The sequence below is a fragment of the Camelus dromedarius genome, chromosome 12, assembly GCF_036321535.1.
Source record: "Camelus dromedarius isolate mCamDro1 chromosome 12, mCamDro1.pat, whole genome shotgun sequence".
In the NCBI taxonomy this organism is placed as follows: domain Eukaryota; kingdom Metazoa; phylum Chordata; class Mammalia; order Artiodactyla; family Camelidae; genus Camelus; species Camelus dromedarius.
Window position 1 is genome coordinate 10,885,962 of NC_087447.1, and position 18,336 is coordinate 10,904,297.

Below are 18,336 nucleotides of genomic sequence, written 5' to 3' on the forward strand. Positions count from 1 at the left end.
AGTGCTACGTGCATCATAGCACTGCAGTCAGTATTTACTTAAATAACTTTTGTGCCTGGTACATATTAAGCACCCAATAAAAGGTGGTGGTTGTAATGCCAATTGTGAGAATGTTATCCTGCGAAGTTTTTTTGTTTTTGTTTTTTTCTGAAGTAATCTCTCCCTGCTTTCGACTATCCATGGTGGGATCAGTAGACAGATGACCGTGAGGAATGGTGAGAGAATCCGGCAGGAGGAGCCTTCATTTTCAAAATGCACACAGAACGTATCACTTACCTAAGCCAGAGGTGGAGGTAAATGCCTTGGTTCATTGAAGCCTCCAGGAGTTTGGAGAAATATGTTTTCAATCACGAGCTAGGAAAACACTTTCTTTTTCTCCAACACCTTCCACAGGGCATCTTTGATCTCTTTGTTCCTCAAACTGTAAATGAGCGGGTTCAGCATGGGGATCACCAGTGAATAGAACACAGAGACCACCTTGTCTCTGCCAAGCGAGTAGCTGGAGCTGGGTCTTAGGTACATGAAAAGGGCCGTCCCAAACAAGAGAGTCACCACCATCAGGTGTGAGGCACACGTGTTGAAGGCTTTCCTTCGGCCTTCCACTGAGCGGATCTTCAAGACGCCAGCCACTATGTAACTGTAGGAGATGAGGAGGATGAGGAACGACGTGCCCCCAACGGAGACCACCACAAGGAAACTCACCACCTGACTGAGGAAAGTGTCAGAGCAAGAAAGTGCCAGGACTGGTGGGAGGTCACAGAAGAAATGGTTGATGACATTGGGTCCACAGAAGTGGAGCTGAAATATGGAGCTGGCCTGGACCAGGGAGCTCAGGAAGCCACCAACATAGGCCCCAACCACCATGTGTGTACAGAGGCCCTGGGACATGACCGCAGTGTAGAGCAGGGGGCTGGAGATGGCTGCGTATCGGTCGTATGCCATAGCAGTCAGGAGGAAGCATTCAGTTAGACCCATGCCGACAAAGAAAAAAAACTGAGCAGCACAGCCGAAGAATGATATGGTCTTCTGTTCCCGGAAGAAGTCGGTGAGCATCTTGGGAGCCACGGCGGAAGAGTAGCAAATGTCGATGAAGGACAGGTTGCTGAGGAAGAAGTACATTGGTGTGTGTAGACGGATGTCACCTCTGATCAGAAAGATGAGGGCCAGGTTCCAGGTCAAGGTCACGAGATAGACACCCAGGAAGAGCACAAAGAGAGGGGCCTGGAGTTCCGGGTGGTCTGCAAATCCCAGGAGGATGAACATGGTCACTGACGAGCTGTTCCAGGCTTTAGTGGTGGGCATGTTTCCCGTGGACCACAAGGACAAGATGCAGACCTGGCATAATAATGATAACCCGCAGTACAGGTGATGTCAAGAAATAATTACTAAATGCGTGGGAGGGAGGGCAGTGTGTTATGGAGGGTTACACCTTTATGCAAAGATTCTCTCTTGCTCTCAGAAGGTAAATGTCTTAAATATTTGCTTTCTAAACGTAGGATAGTGTGGATGATCTGAGCTTAAACTTTGGATTCAGACTCCCTGTGGTCAACTCCTGTCTCCACCCTTTAGTAGCTGTGTCACTTTGGATGAGATATCTAACATCTCTAGGGTTCAATCTCCTTATCTTTAAAAAGGGTGACAACACCTATTCACTTTTTATGTTTTAAGAATTAAATAAGGCAAAGTGTATAAGGTGACTGGCACATAGTAAGTCTGCAGTGAAAGTTATTATTCAGACAGTTTTGTGTGTCCCAGGTGAGTCACATTATGCCCTGAAATAATTATGTGTCTAATTTTATTTCAAGTTTCCGTATTGGAATGGAGAAACCAGCAGAGACCGGGTTCAGTCAGGTAGCTGTGAAATAATCAGTCAGGCATTTCGAATATTCTTAATCTATAGGATTAGGCCCGATCTGCATAGAAATGCCTTCATTGTCGAATATTAGACCTGAGTATACCAATGTGGTTGCGGTTTCAAATTTGTCTTCAGTCTGAGCTGTCAAAGCTTATTTATTAAGAATGTGGAGTCTGGATTTGGGCTGCCTGGATTCAATTCCCAGCTTTGTCACTTAATAGATGTGTGATCTTTGGAAGGTCACTTGAACTCTCTATGACTCCCTGTGAAATTAGAGATAATAATAGCACTTTGTTCTTAGGATCTAGCTATCATATCTATCACCTCTATCAATTAGCTATCTGTCTGTCTGTCTGTCTGTCTGTCTGTCTGTCTCTATCTATCTATCTATCTATCTATCTATCTATCTATCTATCTATCTATCTATCTATCTATCTATCTACCTACCTACCTACCTAATTATCTACCATCTTCCCAACCTCCTTTAGGACATTCCTGGCCCACAGTAAGCACTCTACAAGTGTTTGTTTTTGCTATTGTTTAAAACCTAAATTACAAACTATCCTAAATCAAATTCTTAGAATTTTTGGTATATGAAGCATCTTTGACGATCAGGGACTGGATTCCATTCAATCTGCATCTGTAAGGATTCCCATCATCACCTCTCACGTCCACACTGTTTCAGTGCACGTAGCTCAGAGGAGAACTCTGCCGTCAGTAGCTCTCTGAAGCTGAGGTCCTGTCCCTGCAGGAGGCACTAGGAAGAGTGTGGTCAGAGGGCTTGGTGGCTCATGGTGAATGACTCGTAAACATTTGGAATATATCTTGATCCTTCTTCAGTTCTTGACCCCCAAATTGGGAAGTCAACAAAATTAAGTGTCTTTTAAGCTATGTTTTCAGCCTATTCTATCTACTTCTTAAAATATAGTAAATCCAACAAATTTTACTTTATTTTTCAGAAAGAAAATGTTCTTTTATGAATTTAAAGCAATATGTGAGAACTGTAAAATGATTTGATCAGCAGACAACTGTGAAATATTAAGCCTAAAAATCACATGCAGTTCCTGCTTGATGTACAAAAAAACCCTGAAACTGGAAATTATGATGTTCCACCTCCTGAAATGAAGACTCTTAACATTTTGGTGTACCCTTTTCATGTGCAGGTATATGTGTATATGTGTGGGTGTTTGCATCATGGTACACATACTCTCTATAACTTACATATATGATAGAAACCATCCCAAGTTAGTAACTTGACGATTTGCAAAGTAACACTTTCTGTGTTTGTTTTGAATTTTTCTTGCTCAATTTAGGTGTGCTATCTCAATTTAATATCCCCAGTTTTTCATAAATCAATCCATATTTACTCACTGCTAGTCAAGTTCTCTTTGACTTTCTTAACTTTCTTCTCCAAACTTGCACAGAGAGAGGCCCTTGGAATTGGGGCTCATCCCTTCCCTCTTAATAGCGCCTGCTACAGATTTTTCAGCATTAAAACCCTCAAATTTGGATAGCGAGACAACATGAACCTCGTTTTAGCTGTAACCATGCCATCATTTGTGCGGGTTTAGGAGGTCTCTTACAATCCCAATCTTACGAATATGACTTTAAGTTTTATCCTATGTTCAGAGGTTATGTACCTGTTTGTGAAAGGTGTGTAGACTTCCTAGAATCAGGAGAAGATTCTTTCCCCTGGAAGAAAAGAAAAGGACCTGTAGCAAAATTTGGAGTAATCTGCTGCGGGCGTAGAGCCGTGAGAAAGTGGATCTAAGCAAAAACAGCTCTGCTGGAGCCTTCATCCCACTCTGTGCTGGTCAGCTATTTAGTAAGGTTGGAACCCGAGGTCCGCGGCGTGGATCAGGTTATTTGGAGCACCTATTCAGGCAAGCAGAAAGGGGAGTGGGATCAGGTAGTGGTTATGATTCTGGACAGGCTTTAGGACAAGACTGGTTTTAATCTTGACTCTGCCACTTGCCAGTGGTGGGATGTTGGGCAACTCATTTAGCTGCTCTGAATCTCAATTTCTCCATTTTCAAAATGTGGATAACAGTGACTACTTAACAGAGTTGTTTGAGGATCTCTTAAGGTAATGCGTGAAATGTTCATGGGTTTGAGATGCGGTATTTGCTTAATACATTGGGACTGTGACTGCTATCAGCAGTGAATATTCCTTAAAGAATTATTTATGGAACTCAGCATTTTTTTTGGGAAACACTTCCTCATCATGTGATAGGTTAAATGTGCTTATATTATGGAAATAAAGAGTTCACTGATGGACCACATAGGTTTATAAAAAGTATCCAGGGGTAAAGTTGAAGAATTTAATAATCTGGGGGTTTGATGTGCCAGCTGAAAGTCTGTTCTGAATGTTGCCACTAGAAGGGAAAATTTTCATATCTAAGAATGAAACGTCCCATCCCCAGGAGCAGACAGTGAAGCTGGGCAAGTTGAAACAAGAAGAAATGCTTCTCCAGGGTTTTATTCTCACATATGGATGCCCTGAATGTAATTCCAGAACGTTACCTGGAAGGTATCGTAAGGGTTGTGTGAAGCAGTTTACATGGCTGAACTCTGCTCACAAAGAGGTGCTTCTTCCCTTAAGAGAGGAAGGGAATCTCCGTCATTCTTGCAGAAAACTCCAGGAGGCTCAGTTTGGTCTGAATCTGGACTCCCTATGATCCCATGGTATATGTGTAATCAACACCAGCCCTGTTTTACAGAGCTGAAGAAAGAGTTTGGGGGGACTGGATTCATAGATACTGGAGCTGCGTCTTTGTGAATAACATTAGCCTTCAAGGCTGTGGTGAAGATACAATGACACAGTAAAATTAAACACCTGGCACCTGGAAGACACTCAGAATTGACGGGACCTGGTAGAGTTGATTTATCAACCAAGTCATCTTTTATGACACAGCTTCAAGAAAGTGTTAAAATTTATAACCAAATATGCCTCATCTGAGCTTAACAGTTGCTGTTGGGGATGCAAGAAAAATGGAATAGTAACAAGGAAAGCCTCAGCCAAACTGTGGTTTTCTGTGATTTTCCTGATTTCACAGTACCTCGTGCTTTCACTGGGCAAGAGCCCAGTGCCTTTAAGGTCTTGCTCTTTTACGTCTATCAGCAGAATGTACAAATGATTTCAAGTGAAAGTCACAAATGAATTAAAATGAAATGTACAAATGAAGTCAAAAGGTGCCAAGACTTAAATCCAAGAATTAAGATTCAGATGGAAAAATTCAAGCCATCAGTCAGAAAAAAGAAGGATTTCAGACATTAGAGGTCTCTGCAGTATTTGGAAAATCTCCTAGGTACAGTCTGCCTCAATTACAGCCCTTCCAAATTGCTTTCATATCACTTACTTGTAATTGGGGCCATGTTCAAGGACACAGCAATTCCTTCAGAAATTTGACATCTTCTTGATTCTTTTCCTAGTTGCAAGATCTCACCATGGTTCAAGAGTCCATCAAAGGAGCAGTAAGGTAGAACCAAGATTGGGGCTGAATTTGGTGAAGGACAGGTAGAACTGAGAGGCATATGGGTAAAAACTGAAAGCCAGGGAACTCTTTCGTCATCTACACAGGTTTGTAGATCTAGGGTGCTCTATAAAATAATATTAATATGGATGTGGAACAAAAAGTAAAAGACGAGTGACTGCACTCAGCCTTCCCTCTTGTTCTGCCTGTCATCTTGCTAGTGCATGTGTGGGGTTCTGCTTTTTAAGGCGTATAATCATGCTTCGGTACCTGCCTCCAGTCCCCAAGGCACTAACAAGTTTGAAGAGCAAGCTTGAGGCTGGTTTGTTCACCAAAGATAAAAATATCCACTTGTCACATAGGATGTGTGTTTGTGGGCAGAAAAGTAGAGGGAAAAGATATCCAGGGAGAGGAGGAAGAAGATATAATCTTTACGAAGCTCTTCCGGTATCAACTAATATCTGCATTTGGGGTGATTTTGGAAATTTTTAAAAGCTGGGGTTGGGGCTGAATTTGAGAGTTTTCTTCTTTCTCCTTGGAGATGTTTTATTACACTTCCCCTTGAGGGTCTTTTTTTTTTTTTTTTTTTTCCAAAGGGAATGGAATGTATCACCTAAACTTCACAGATTTGTAGTTAATTGATCTCTGGGGTAGTATGGAGAACACATATTCATATAAATGCTCTGAAGACCATGCTTATTAAGCTCTATCCCAGTGGCCAGCTCCTCTGATCCCACAAGGCTAATCAAGATCTCTTCTGATTGTGCATGGTGAGCAAACTCAGGACAGCAGTGGAACACGTAGGCTGAGATACACACTCAGTAGGAGAAAACAAGGTTGCATACATATTTGTACATGTGATGGGTACACACAGTGTTTACACTTACTCTTTCCAGTCCTTCATAGAACTTCTTTGGCTTGAAGTACATTAAAGAGTTGGAAACTCAATCTTATTATGCTCCTACTTTGTGCTAAGCTATGTGCAAACTGTACTGGGCGGTTCATGTGTGTTAACTCACTAGATCCTCCAAACTTCCCCTTGAAGAGGAGGAAACTGAAATTTGGAGAAGTTAGATAAATTGCTAAAAATTTTATAGCTTGTAAAGGATTGGTTCCATATTTGAACCCATCAGAACGTGACATAAAACCCTGCATATGAATATATGATATATGCATATATTTTGGAACTCAGTTGCACATATATGTGTTGTTATGGTCAATCATACCCCTCAATTCATAAATCCATTCTCTTTCCACAGAAACCTACTATCTTCCTCCAAGAGAGAAACATTAGACACAGGGCTTTTCCCCCTAAAATTTTTCTTAACTTATTCTGATCAGAATGATGATGTAATATAAAGATGTAGGACTTTTATTTCACAGAATGCCATATCCAAATAAAAATTAATTTGAGACCAGACACCGAACCAAAGGGAAGCCATTAATTCACGTGTTTGTGGATGGTGGGAGAAAATAAAAAGTTTGATTCACCGTATTTCTGAAACTGAGAATTTTGAACTTTGATCTTTTAAAAATAGCTACAGTAAAGAGTGGAAGATTGCTCCTAGACCCATGACCAATTAAGGGAAGAAAGTTACCTAACCAGGCAGGGAAGGAATAGCTAGTCACAGGATGCCCAATTCACTTGGACCCTGCTTCTTTTAGCCTACAACTGATAAAAGGAGAGATACTCCACTATAGCAAAGGCCTAATTGCTTGTGTTAATAATAACCATGTTTTGGCGGAGCCATCTGTGACTGTCTCAAAGGGTGAGAGTCTATGAGTTCTAAAAAGGGTGGATCTGAGGTTTAGAAGGACCAAGAGAAATGCCTTTTTAACATAAGAGCACCAGTGAGCCGCGAGGAGTCAGCAGTACCCAGAGGAGCTTGTAGAGCATCACAAGGAGTCAAGAGGCAATCTGTCAGTGTCAAGCAGTTGTAAGGGAATCTCATGGTGATTTTCTCAGCGGCATTAACCAAGAGGGCAGTGGCCACAATGGCACTAAGGCAATGGTCATATCCCTGTGCACAGGGTCCAGGTGCTGGCTATGACACCCTGTGGGTCAATGGTGGTTCCTGTGTGTTTAAGTGAGTACCCCAAGGTTCATTCCCTTCCTTTCTGTATTCAAAATAGGAAAAAAGGAATTTGATAATTGGGGGGCCCAAGGGCAGTTGGGTTCATCAAACTTTCCTTTAAGGTCTTGAAAATCACGTTGTCCTGTTCTTCCCATAAAACTGGCTTGAGGTTGTCACTGTTTACTAAAATGTACAGAAAGTTTTGCCTATGTTTGTTTAAACTTAGGTTTGGCCACGAGACAGAAGCTTGGCATCAAATTTCAGCAATAACCAAATAGCCCTGGCTATTATCACTTAGTCTTGGCTTCTGGGAAACTTAGGACACCATGAAGTCTATCTGGATCTAAGAGTAGCCCTTGTTCTGAGATAGCAGATGACCTAAATTTTGGGCAAATTGCAACTTTGGTGATCTTACGTCCCTTTGTGGCTGAAAGCGTTAGCAAGTGGATGCTGTCTTCCTGCAAGGAGGCTTGAGAAGGAGAGCACAGAAACAAATCATCCACACACTGTAACAAAGTAGAACCTCCAGGGAACTTCGTGGCGTCTAGATCAGCCTTCAGGATACGGGAGAGAGAAGGACTCTCAGTAAAACCCTGAGAACGTTGCTGAACGGGTGAATTGTTTTTCTTCCCAAGTGAGGGCAAAAAGCTATTGGCTAGCTTCATCAATCGAGACACTAAAGGATGCTCAGAATACATTAATTAGAGTAAACAATTTGCTTCTGGTGGGAATGGATGTTAGTAACGTATGAGTAGAGAATAGGGAAAGCAGGGTGTTGAGCGATAGCAATGTTGTTTATTGCCCAGAGATCCTGGACAAACCTCCACTCTTGACTGTTAAATTTTTTCACTGGTAAAATGAGTGTTACAGGGGCTGGTGCAAGGGATAATGAGGCCTTGAACCTTGTAATCTTCTAGTATGGGCTTCATGCCTTGAAGGACGTTTTTGCTTATAGGGTATTGATTAATTCTGAGAAAAGGCTTTGAAGAATCTATTTGAATCTTGATGGGAGGTGCACTGTGAATTTTGCCAACATCCATTGGAGATGTGCCCATAAGGAAGATGACAGTTGATTCAAAAGAGACAAATGATTAGTGTTTCCAGAATCAGTGCTACTATCCCAGATGGAAACAAATAAAAGATGTCAAAGGGTCATTTAACTTGTCTGATTGGTTACTTTGATCACTGTCATTAAATTCTACAGTTATTTCCTCCTTTTGGGAGAAAGAATTTCGAGCATCATCCTTCTTCAGGGAGTCTCAGCCTAATAAATGGTGGGGTGGAGAAACTAAGGAGAAGAAGGTATGTGTCTCTCAAAGGGCATAAAGGAAAGGAAATAGGTTCAGAGACAGGAATCTCTTGAGGTTCATTAGAGATCCTCATGGTTTTACTACCCCAAGGCAGTGGCTGCTTTATTTTTTTAATTTTTAAATTTTTATATTGAAGTATAGTCAAGTTAGACTGTTGTGTTTGTTTCTGTTGTACAGCATAGTGATTCAGATGTCTGTATCTATCTATATCTACATATATTCCTTTTTGTATTCTTTTCCATTATAAGCTATAACAAGATGTTGAATGTTGTTCCCCGTGCTATGCCATAAGACCTTGTTGTTTATCTATTTTATATATAGTAGTTTGTATATGTTAATCCTAAACTGCCAATGTATCCCTCTCTCCATCTCCTCTCCTCACTTTGGTAACCATGTTTGTTTTCTATATCTGTGAGTCTGTTTCTGTTTTGTAAATAAGTTCATTTGTGTCATTTTTTTAAAGATTCCACACACAAGTGATATCATGTGCTGTTTTCTTTCTCTTTCTGGCTTATTTCGTTTAGTATGACAATCTCCAGGTCCATCCATGTTGCTGCAAATGGTGTTATTTTATTCTTTTTCATGCCAGAGTAGTATTCCATTCTATCTATCTATCTATCTATCTATCTATCTATCTATCTATCTATCTTCTTTATCCAGTCAGAACTTCTTTATCCAGTCATCTGTTGATGGACATTTAGGTTGTTTCCATGTTTTGGCTATTGTAAATAGTGCCACTATGAACATTGGGGTGAATGTATCTTTTTGAATTAGAGTTTCCTCGGGGTTGCTTTATAGTAGTGAGGTTGAGCACCAAGAATGTGGCTCTGGTGTCAGTTAGAACTTGAAAAGATACATCCCCAATCTGGAGACAAGTTTTTCCAAGCTGATTAAGAGGGAGGATTGGGAAGAGGCATGGCAATTCCTTGGAGCTTCAGCATTGAGAATTGGAAGGATGTTAGAAAGATTGGTTAAAGGACTGGATATACCTACAGAGATTAAATTTATAACAACATTTGCTCCCAATGTCCTAGAAGGGTTTTGGTTTCATTTAGGAGCCTTCATCTGCTGGAGTTGAAGACTAAGAATTTTGGCAGTCTTCCTTCGAGATGACTCATCTAGAGGATAAGAAAGCTGGTTTGCCAGATTAACTAAATCTGGAGTGGATGTATTTTCCCATTCCATCCATTTACTAGAAGGGAAAGGTTCTGGTTCAGCTCATTAGTAACCACAGATTTAAAAGCTACCTGGGTGGAATTGATACCTGAAGGAAGACCAGAGTTTTCTTTAAAAATAATCTGACGTTGATTGTAATAGTCATGCACAGGTTCATATTTTTATGTGCAAGCTGGATTTCATTCCAATCAACAGGTTGTTAATTAAAATTTTTGCTTCAACTTTCATTGTATCAATGGTTAAGGACATTTAAATTTTATTTTCAAGTCAACACATAATTTCCCAATGATTCCTTTTGAGTTTGTCTTCAAAGAGTGTCTAATTATTTTTTAATTCAAGTGTTTTCCAGAAGTATAATGTTCACATGGTTCATAAATAGTGTCCACAATAATATTAAGCTCAGAACAATAAAAAAAGACATAGGTGATTGTTTACAAAAAAATCACTATGCCAAGATTTTCTAAAAATGAGTCTTAAAAACTATATCCAACATTGTAAGTTTGAAATAAAACTTTAATTCAATATACTTACCCTAGTTAACAAGAATAAATCATATGGAAACTAACAAAAAAACTATGTCCAAATTAGTTGGCATTTTAAATAAAACATATAATTAGCTGATATTTAATGAAAACATATATAGTTAACTGGGAACAATAATTATATAGATTACTATGCATTTCTAATAAATCGGTACAAGAATATTATAGCTGAAAGTGTTTCTTCTGAGAATAATGGGAATTTAAAAATCAAAATTTTAACCTGTCCCATGTAACTAGTTCTTATATAATGGTTTTCATAGATGTTGTATATCATCTGATCCTCACATAACCTGACGATACTGATATAGTTTTGGAGCATCTCACAGATGAAGGAAGAGCTTATATGAGATCAGCTGAAGTTCACAAAGCCACACAGATGAAAATAGACAGGATTCAAACCTATGACGTGAGTTAACATTACCAATTTTTTTAAACCTATGATGCCCGTTCTTCTAGACTCTCCTTCCTTATGTCATGATGCTTCTTTTTGAGAAGTAAAAAAAATCTGATTTGTTTAAAATGGTACTATGAATGTGAACTTGCAGCTTACCTGTTCTCAATTGCATCATCCTTATCAAAATATGTTTATTAGCATTATTCACTATTTACAATATGGTTGGTAAGTTGCCCATCGCCCCAGTTTCTGTTCTCTCCTCTGCTTTCTTTCCCAGAATTGAACTGCATAATAGTATTGAGTTCAGGTTCTTGAGGAGCTCTTGTTACAGTGCTAAGAGTGTGATGGGCATGTAATGTGTTTGAGGAAGATCAAAAGCTGAGTTCTCATGTGGATTTTAGTCCTCAGTCATCTTTTAAAACTGACCCTACAATTTAGGCATACTTCCACCAGGTGGCAGCAACATTCCATAGGGGGTCTAACCTAGTAGGCGTCTGTGAAAATAATGTTTTTTTAAAAATACAGTTATCTGAGTTGTAACCATGTTATTTGGGTGATTAAGGTCTTCTACTTTAGCTTTTTTTGTTTCAGAATGAAAAACTGAGGTCCAGAGAGGTCAAGAGCCTAATCTACCACTGTAGGTTGGGAATTGGAACTTAGTTTCTACAACTTCTAGCTTAGGACTTCTCTCTTGCAAATACGTATATTTAAAGGATCTCTAAAACCTCTAAATGTACTTTAATCTTATACCTTATTTCAGAATGTTTGGTGAAAAGACTTTGAATCTGTGTAAGGTTAATGTTTTTACTCATCGCCCTTGGAAGGAATACAAACTGAGATAATTTTCAAACTCTAATTTGAGAATCAAGATTGTGTTTTAATTCCAAATACCTCTGGGTTTTTCTCTAGGCTTTGCCTTGAAGCAATTAAAGTAACCTTAATAAAATAGGTATGCTAAAATGTTAAACAAACATGAAAGCAAATCATATTTTAGGAGAAGTTGTCAGCAAACAAACTCTAAGATGCATAGAATTGTAGTGAGATAAATTTTGGGTGGAAGTTCAAAGAAATGTCTCTTAAATATTTGTAATTTTATATGGAGTTTATTTGCTTTTGTACTTTTTGATGTTCACTTGAATGGCGTTAAATTCTTAAATTTAATCATATTTGAAATTTGATATTTTAAAGTAAGGCTATGAAACATTTATGGTTATATCCAGGAGAGTTAAATAAGGTAACTATTTTTATAGAATAAGTTGACAGATGCATTGAGTGTCCTCACTCTACATTTTCCTGTCCAATGCAGACATTGCTAATTTATAATTTGCTTTTTATTCTTGAGCTTCTCAGTATGACTTTGTAGATAATCGTTATCACTATAATCAGAGTTGGCACGACAGATGACATCTATTACCATTCTATCAGCCTTCTCTAATCCCCTCAAAATGTATAGAGCATAATGAAGGGGTTATTTTCTAAGTTATCCCAGATCTTAACTCAGTATCAAAACTCGTTCAAAGTTAGTTGGGCTTGACTCTCCCAGCCTCAGGATCTCCTGGACCAGTTTATCCCCAAGCCTGGGGAAGAATGCTTCTCTTGGTAAGAACTTCTTGCCTTCTCTCCTTTGCAGTCTATTTTGGGAGTCATTTACTTTCTTCTTCCAGCCATCTCCATTGCTAAATTTCTTCCTCTGAATTCACCTATTACCATGTGTGTCAAGAATCTCAGTAATTATGTTCCTTCATATAGAAGATATTTCTGTCAGTTAATTGTTAATTTTCAGACTGAAGATTGCTAACTTGATCGCCATGAAACAGATTAACTCCTTCTGTGTAAACTTTATTTCCATACAAAAAGTTTCAAAAACCAGGAAATCATGGTCTCAAAATTTCAGACTTTCAGAGTTGAGGGGGGTCTTTAGAGAGTGAAGCCCAGCAGGGGTGGGGAGATGCTACTGACTCATCTGTAGAGACACATCCAGGTCTTGGCAATGCTGGGCACAGCACCCACCACATTAAAGAGTCAAGGAAGGAACTGTTTTCATTACAATGAAAATGAGTCACAGTAAAAAGTCAGATATAAAGGAAAGAGCTCTTGTTCATGACCCTAGAGACAGTGAATGATGTTGTTAGTTAACGTTCATTGAGTGGTTTTTTTCACTAGGCTCTATGCTAAGGCTTTCTTATTTACGTCTCATTTCAGGATCACGACAACCTGTTTGAGATAAGTATTATTACACCGGCTTCACAAGTGAGGAAATCGATAGGTAAGAGATTTAAAAACTCGGTACATGTTTATATGAACAAAATGACAGAGCTAGAATTCAAACCCAACTCTCTCAGTTGGAAATTCATGTTTTTAAACACCATATTTTAGTATAAACTTTGGCCTGTTTGTGTGTGGTTTACTGCCAGCGAAGGGTCTCTTACAGTGGAAGGCTGCCCATCCACACAAAAGGAAGTCTTCCTGGACCTAGATCTGGGAAGGCTCACGGAGAATAAGGCAGAGGGCTGTAAATAAGACTCTGGCGTGGGTGGCTGGCCCTGTTCCCCATCACCCCAGAGAACAATCAGCGCTCAGAAAAATGTTTGTCTGTAATGACTGCTGGGCTTTTCCTTTGGACCCAGGAGTGTGCGACAAGGCAGCCACATGGAGGGAGAGCATGGCTACCCCTCCCCATTACAATAATGAACTCTCAAAGGCCATTTGAGACTTGGTAATAAAGGGGGTCTAGAAGCAGACATTACTATTTGTGTGAGGCCAAAGTATACAAAAAAATTTGATGGAACCAGAAACCAGACATAGAGCAGCGGGAAACACAGATGAATTAAAATTTCCAAAGATGTTGTTGGAGCAAAGCAACCAATAATTCTTTTTTAGCATCAGAACTCAGGACACTTCTGCATGAAATAATTCAGTAAGTTTGCCTTCTTTCCTTCCACATCATTCATCCAACAAATGACAATTATAAATGTACAGCCTTTCCCATATTTTATCTGTGAAAGGGGCAGAGTACCTCTACCCACCTCCAGAGAGGATTAAATGAGTTAATATTAATCAAGTCCTTAGAACAGTGCCTGGTACTCAATAAGCCCTAATAAGTGCTTGTGATTATATTACGTATTACATAGTATATAATTAGCATTGAGCACTCACTATAAGCCAAACACTCTGCTAAGTTCTGTGGATAAGCAGTGAAGAAAATTCATTCATTAAACAAATATTTACTGTGCCAACATCACAGACACTCTTCTAGGGACTCAGGATAGATAAATAAACAGGACAGATAAAACACCCCGCCTGCCTTTGAGTAGCTTACATTCTGGTAGGGAAGATTTCGTTAAGATGAGAAACACCAAACTCATCCAATTTCCTCTTTGGTGGGATTAATAGATTGATGTCATAGTGGAGAGTTGTCTTGGCTCTTCTTGGTTTTGGCTGATCCATCAGTGACTGATTGTGGGGAGATTTAAAATGTTTAGAAAACACAAAGCTAGGAGCACTATTTATTTGAACAACTTTATAGACAGATCTTTAACATATAGAAATGGCATATGTTTAAGATGTACAATTTGTTGTTTTTTATATATATGCATATGTTGTGAAAAATCACAATCGAAGTAAATAACTTATCTATCACCTCTACATAGTTACGTGTGTGTGTGTGTGTGTGTGTGTGTGTGTGTGTGTGTGTGTGTGTATTGAGAAGATTTAAGATCTATCTTCTTAGAAAACTTTCAAGTATACAGTAATGTTAACTATTGTCACCATGATGTTCAGTAGATCTCCAGAACTTATTTATCCTGAATAACTGGAACTTTGCACCCTTTAACCAGCATCTCCCTTCCTCTTCCCTACCTCATCCGAGCTCCTGGCAACCACCATTCTACTCTCGGCTTTTGTAAGTTTGACTTCTTAAGATTCCACGTATAAGTGAGATCATGTGGAATTTGTTCTTCTGTGTCTGGCTTATTTCACTTTGCATAATGTCTTTTGTGTTCATCCATATTGTTGCAAAAGACAAGGTTTTCTTCTTTATCACGGTGAATAATATTCTACTATTTATCTATCTATCCATCTACCATCTGTCTATTTCAAATTTTCTTTATCCATTCATCCATCAATGGACATTAAGTTGTTTCCATATCTTGACTATAGTGAATTATAATGAACATGGTTAGTCCAAATTTTAATCTTTTAATGCATTTTATGCAGTGACTTATATAAAAACTTATTATATAATTAGAAAAATTCTAAGCATGTATGTATATGTGTATTATACATATATATATATATATATATATATAAATATAAATAAAAACATATATTTTCCCTCTTTAGTTTTACTACCTAAAAGAATAGGCTGTTTTTATTATGGGTTGAATTTTCTCCCTCAAAATGGAATATGTAAAATATTATACCCCGTTGTATTTAGCTCCTTAAAAAAAACTAGCCCATTTTTTGTATTCTTATACCAAAGATATATAAAAGATAAGACATTCCTAACTTTATTGTTAACTTGAGCTTACATTTTCAAGCCTGGACGTCTAAAAAGCCATAAGAGACCCAAGTCCAAGGAGCCTTGAGACTCATCTGATTCAACCCTCCTATTTTTCAGTTGGGGAAATGAGAATCCCACGAAGTGAAATGACTTCTCCACAGCTCCCAGGGAGTTAGGAGTGGAGCTGTGGGCAAAATTCGGATTACTGGCTTCTAGTCATTCTCTGTTCTATCAGACTAATTCTCTTCTAGTCAACAAGTTATATAGCATACGGTTTTATAGTGCCAAGAGATTATCGCAGGTTGTCTTCCTCCAAGAAGACCTTGCCTAGCAGGTGGCTAAATTTGGTGTTAACTGTATGATCTTCTAGGAAATACCCACTCATTTAATAACAAAGTCTAACTGATCACAGGATTGCTTCTTCCCCTTATGCAGGAAGCAAGTCTACGGCTGAAGGCAGGAACAACACAATTGTGACAAAATTCATCCTCCTGGGATTTTCAGATCATTCTCAAATGAAGGTGTTCCTTTTTGTTTTACTTCTGGGGATTTACCTCCTGACACTAGCCTGGGACCTGAGCCTCATCGCCCTCATCAGGATGGACTCCCACCTGCACACGCCCATGTACTTCTTCCTCAGTAACCTGTCCTTCCTGGATATCTGCTATGTGTCCTCCACAACACCCAAGATGCTCTCTGACATCATCACAGCGCAGAAAACCATTTCCTTTGTTGGCTGTGCCACACAGTACTTTGTCTTCTGTGCAATGGGGTTGCCACACATTACTTTGTCTTCTGTGCAATGGGGTTGACAGAATGCTTTCTTTTGGCAGCCATGGCATACGACCGGTATGCTGCAATCTGCAACCCAGCTCTACACAGCCCTCATATCCCATTCACTTTGTTTGAAGATGGTGGCTGGGGCCTATGCAGGTGGATTCCTCAGTGCTTTGGTAGAAACCTACTCCGTCTATCAGCATGATTTCTGTGGGCCCAACACGATCAACCACTTCTTCTGTGACCTTCCTCCGGTCCTGGTTCTGTCATGCTCTGATACCTTCACCAGCCAGGTGGTGAACTTCCTCGTGGGTGTTGCTGTTGGGGTGGCGTCTGTCCTTGTGATCCTCATCTCCTATGGTTACATTGTTGCTGCTGTGCTGAGTATCAGCTCAGCTAAAGGTAGGACCAAGGCCTTCAGTACCTGTGCCTCTCACCTGACTGCTGTGACCCTCTTCTACGGTTCGGGTCTCTTTGTGTACATGCGACCTAGTTCCAGCTACTCCCTGGACCAGGACAAGGTGGTGTCCATATTCTATGCTCTGGTGATCCCGATGGTGAATCCCATCATCTACAGTCTGAGGAATACGGAGATTAAAGATGCCATGAGGAAAGCTGTGGAAAGGGATTGTTTGCTTTCTCGTGGGCATTGATTTTTCTGACCCTGGTATAATGGTTACGGTGAAGCTGTGAGCTGGGTCACCTGTTCAGACTTTCATGTCATGCACAACAATTTGTGCTGACCAGGCTTTTTTTTTTTTTTTTTTTCAAATATTCCCTTAACCAGTTTCCAATTGGTTATGGGAAAACAGTTTGGCCATTATTAGTTTCTAGAATGAATAGTATTGCATAGCTTGAGATTATAAATGCTCCTTTTAGTAGAAACTTCACCATGACAAAGACTGATTAACCTGGAGCATGGCAGTAAGAGTTTGTGTCTGTAGGAGGAAAATATTGAAAAAAATGTTAGTCCAGCATTCAGGGTGGAGATTCTTAAGGTAGGTCAGGAATATACAGCATTATAATCTAAAAAGGGGCATACTTCTTCTAAAACAGTTGCCTTTCCTTCTAATGAGGTTATATTATGATAATTTATCACCATCTGAGCCAAAGAAATAGAAGACATTTTCTTAGTTTGGTAGAAAACTTGACCTCCGTAATAATAGCTTTGACACATTGGAAAGTGAGTTTGCAAAGACTGGTTAAGAGTATTTGTTAAGTATTCTTAAGTCATCAGACCCGTAATTATTAACCTTATCTCTGCCATTTTGCAAGTATGTGGCCTTAGGTAAGTTATTTACAAACTCCATTTTTCTCATGTGTAAAAATGAGAATAATACTTCTATCTACCTCAGAATTGATGCAACAATTAAGTGAGAGTATGCATGAAAAAGGGCTTAGCCTAGTGCTTGGTATATTGTAATATTTAATAAATACTAGCTCATATTATCAGTCAATTAGTCAATATCATTAGACAGTTTTATATAAATCAGGAGAAATCCAGGTTAACGTGCTAAAAAGAGACAGAGGAAATAACTTCATAGTGTCTACTCAAATTGGGATGTAATAGCATGCCTATAACAATGTCTCACCCCCGCTTTCTTTTGTGTACAGGAAGCAGTCCTTAGGGAAACAGAAATAACTCAAATTCATAGAAGTGGCCACGTGTAGAAATGCTACCATTGTCCTAAGTCTGTCAGCTACCTGGACACATTGCCTTTTCCTTATTGCCATTTTCCTTCCAACTTTCTTCACGTGTGCTCCAGTTCACTGAACTCCTATCCTTCAACTTACCTTTGGTAGCTAATCTTAAATTCCCCTAATGCCAGAAGTCGTTGGAAAATGAATGAATGAATGAATGAATGAATGAATAAATAAATAAGCCTCATGCTCTGGATTTATGTGGACTGTCACTGGTCTATTATTATATCTATTTTTTTTTTTTTTTTTGATGAGCAAAGACTCTGACTATAAGGTCTTTGTAAGAATCTCTTTTGTTCGGCCACATATAGGTTTGCTACTTATGGAAATTTTCTCTTTTCATTGAGAAGATATAAGGCGTTTTGCTGGTTGCTCAGCTACCCAGGAGAAAGTAATGCTCATTCACTAATTATCCTGAAATCTAGTGCTTAAGATGGGGATTGGTACAAAGCCCGAATAAAGCAAAAATGATCTGGGGCTTCTAATCAGCCACAGGTTAAATAAAACTTCCCAAACAAGCGCATTTATTATG

The 18,336-nt window shown here is 39.2% G+C and overlaps 2 protein-coding genes across 2 annotated transcripts; one reads left to right on the top strand and one right to left on the bottom strand.

Moving 5' to 3' along the window:
- Positions 1 to 354: 354 nt before the first annotated feature.
- On the bottom strand, positions 355 to 1,303 carry LOC105094913 (olfactory receptor 5A1). Its single transcript, XM_010987016.3, has one exon. The coding sequence runs from the start codon at positions 1,300 to 1,302 to the stop codon at positions 355 to 357; it is 948 nt and encodes a 315-aa protein (XP_010985318.1). The 5' UTR covers position 1,303.
- A 3,042-nt stretch (positions 1,304 to 4,345) lies between these two features.
- On the top strand, positions 4,346 to 16,775 carry LOC105094959 (olfactory receptor 5A2). Its single transcript, XM_031460698.2, is given in 6 exon segments — positions 4,346 to 4,390; positions 5,288 to 5,329; positions 13,028 to 13,091; positions 15,762 to 16,075; positions 16,111 to 16,196; positions 16,198 to 16,775. Coding segments are annotated over 6 exon segments (1,110 nt in total). The 3' UTR covers positions 16,757 to 16,775.
- Positions 16,776 to 18,336: the final 1,561 nt, after the last annotated feature.

Excerpts from the sequence above, each read along its gene's own strand:
- LOC105094913 (XM_010987016.3), bottom strand. The coding sequence starts at position 1,302 with ATGCCCACCACTAAAGCCTGGAACAGCTCGTCAGTGACCATGTTCATC.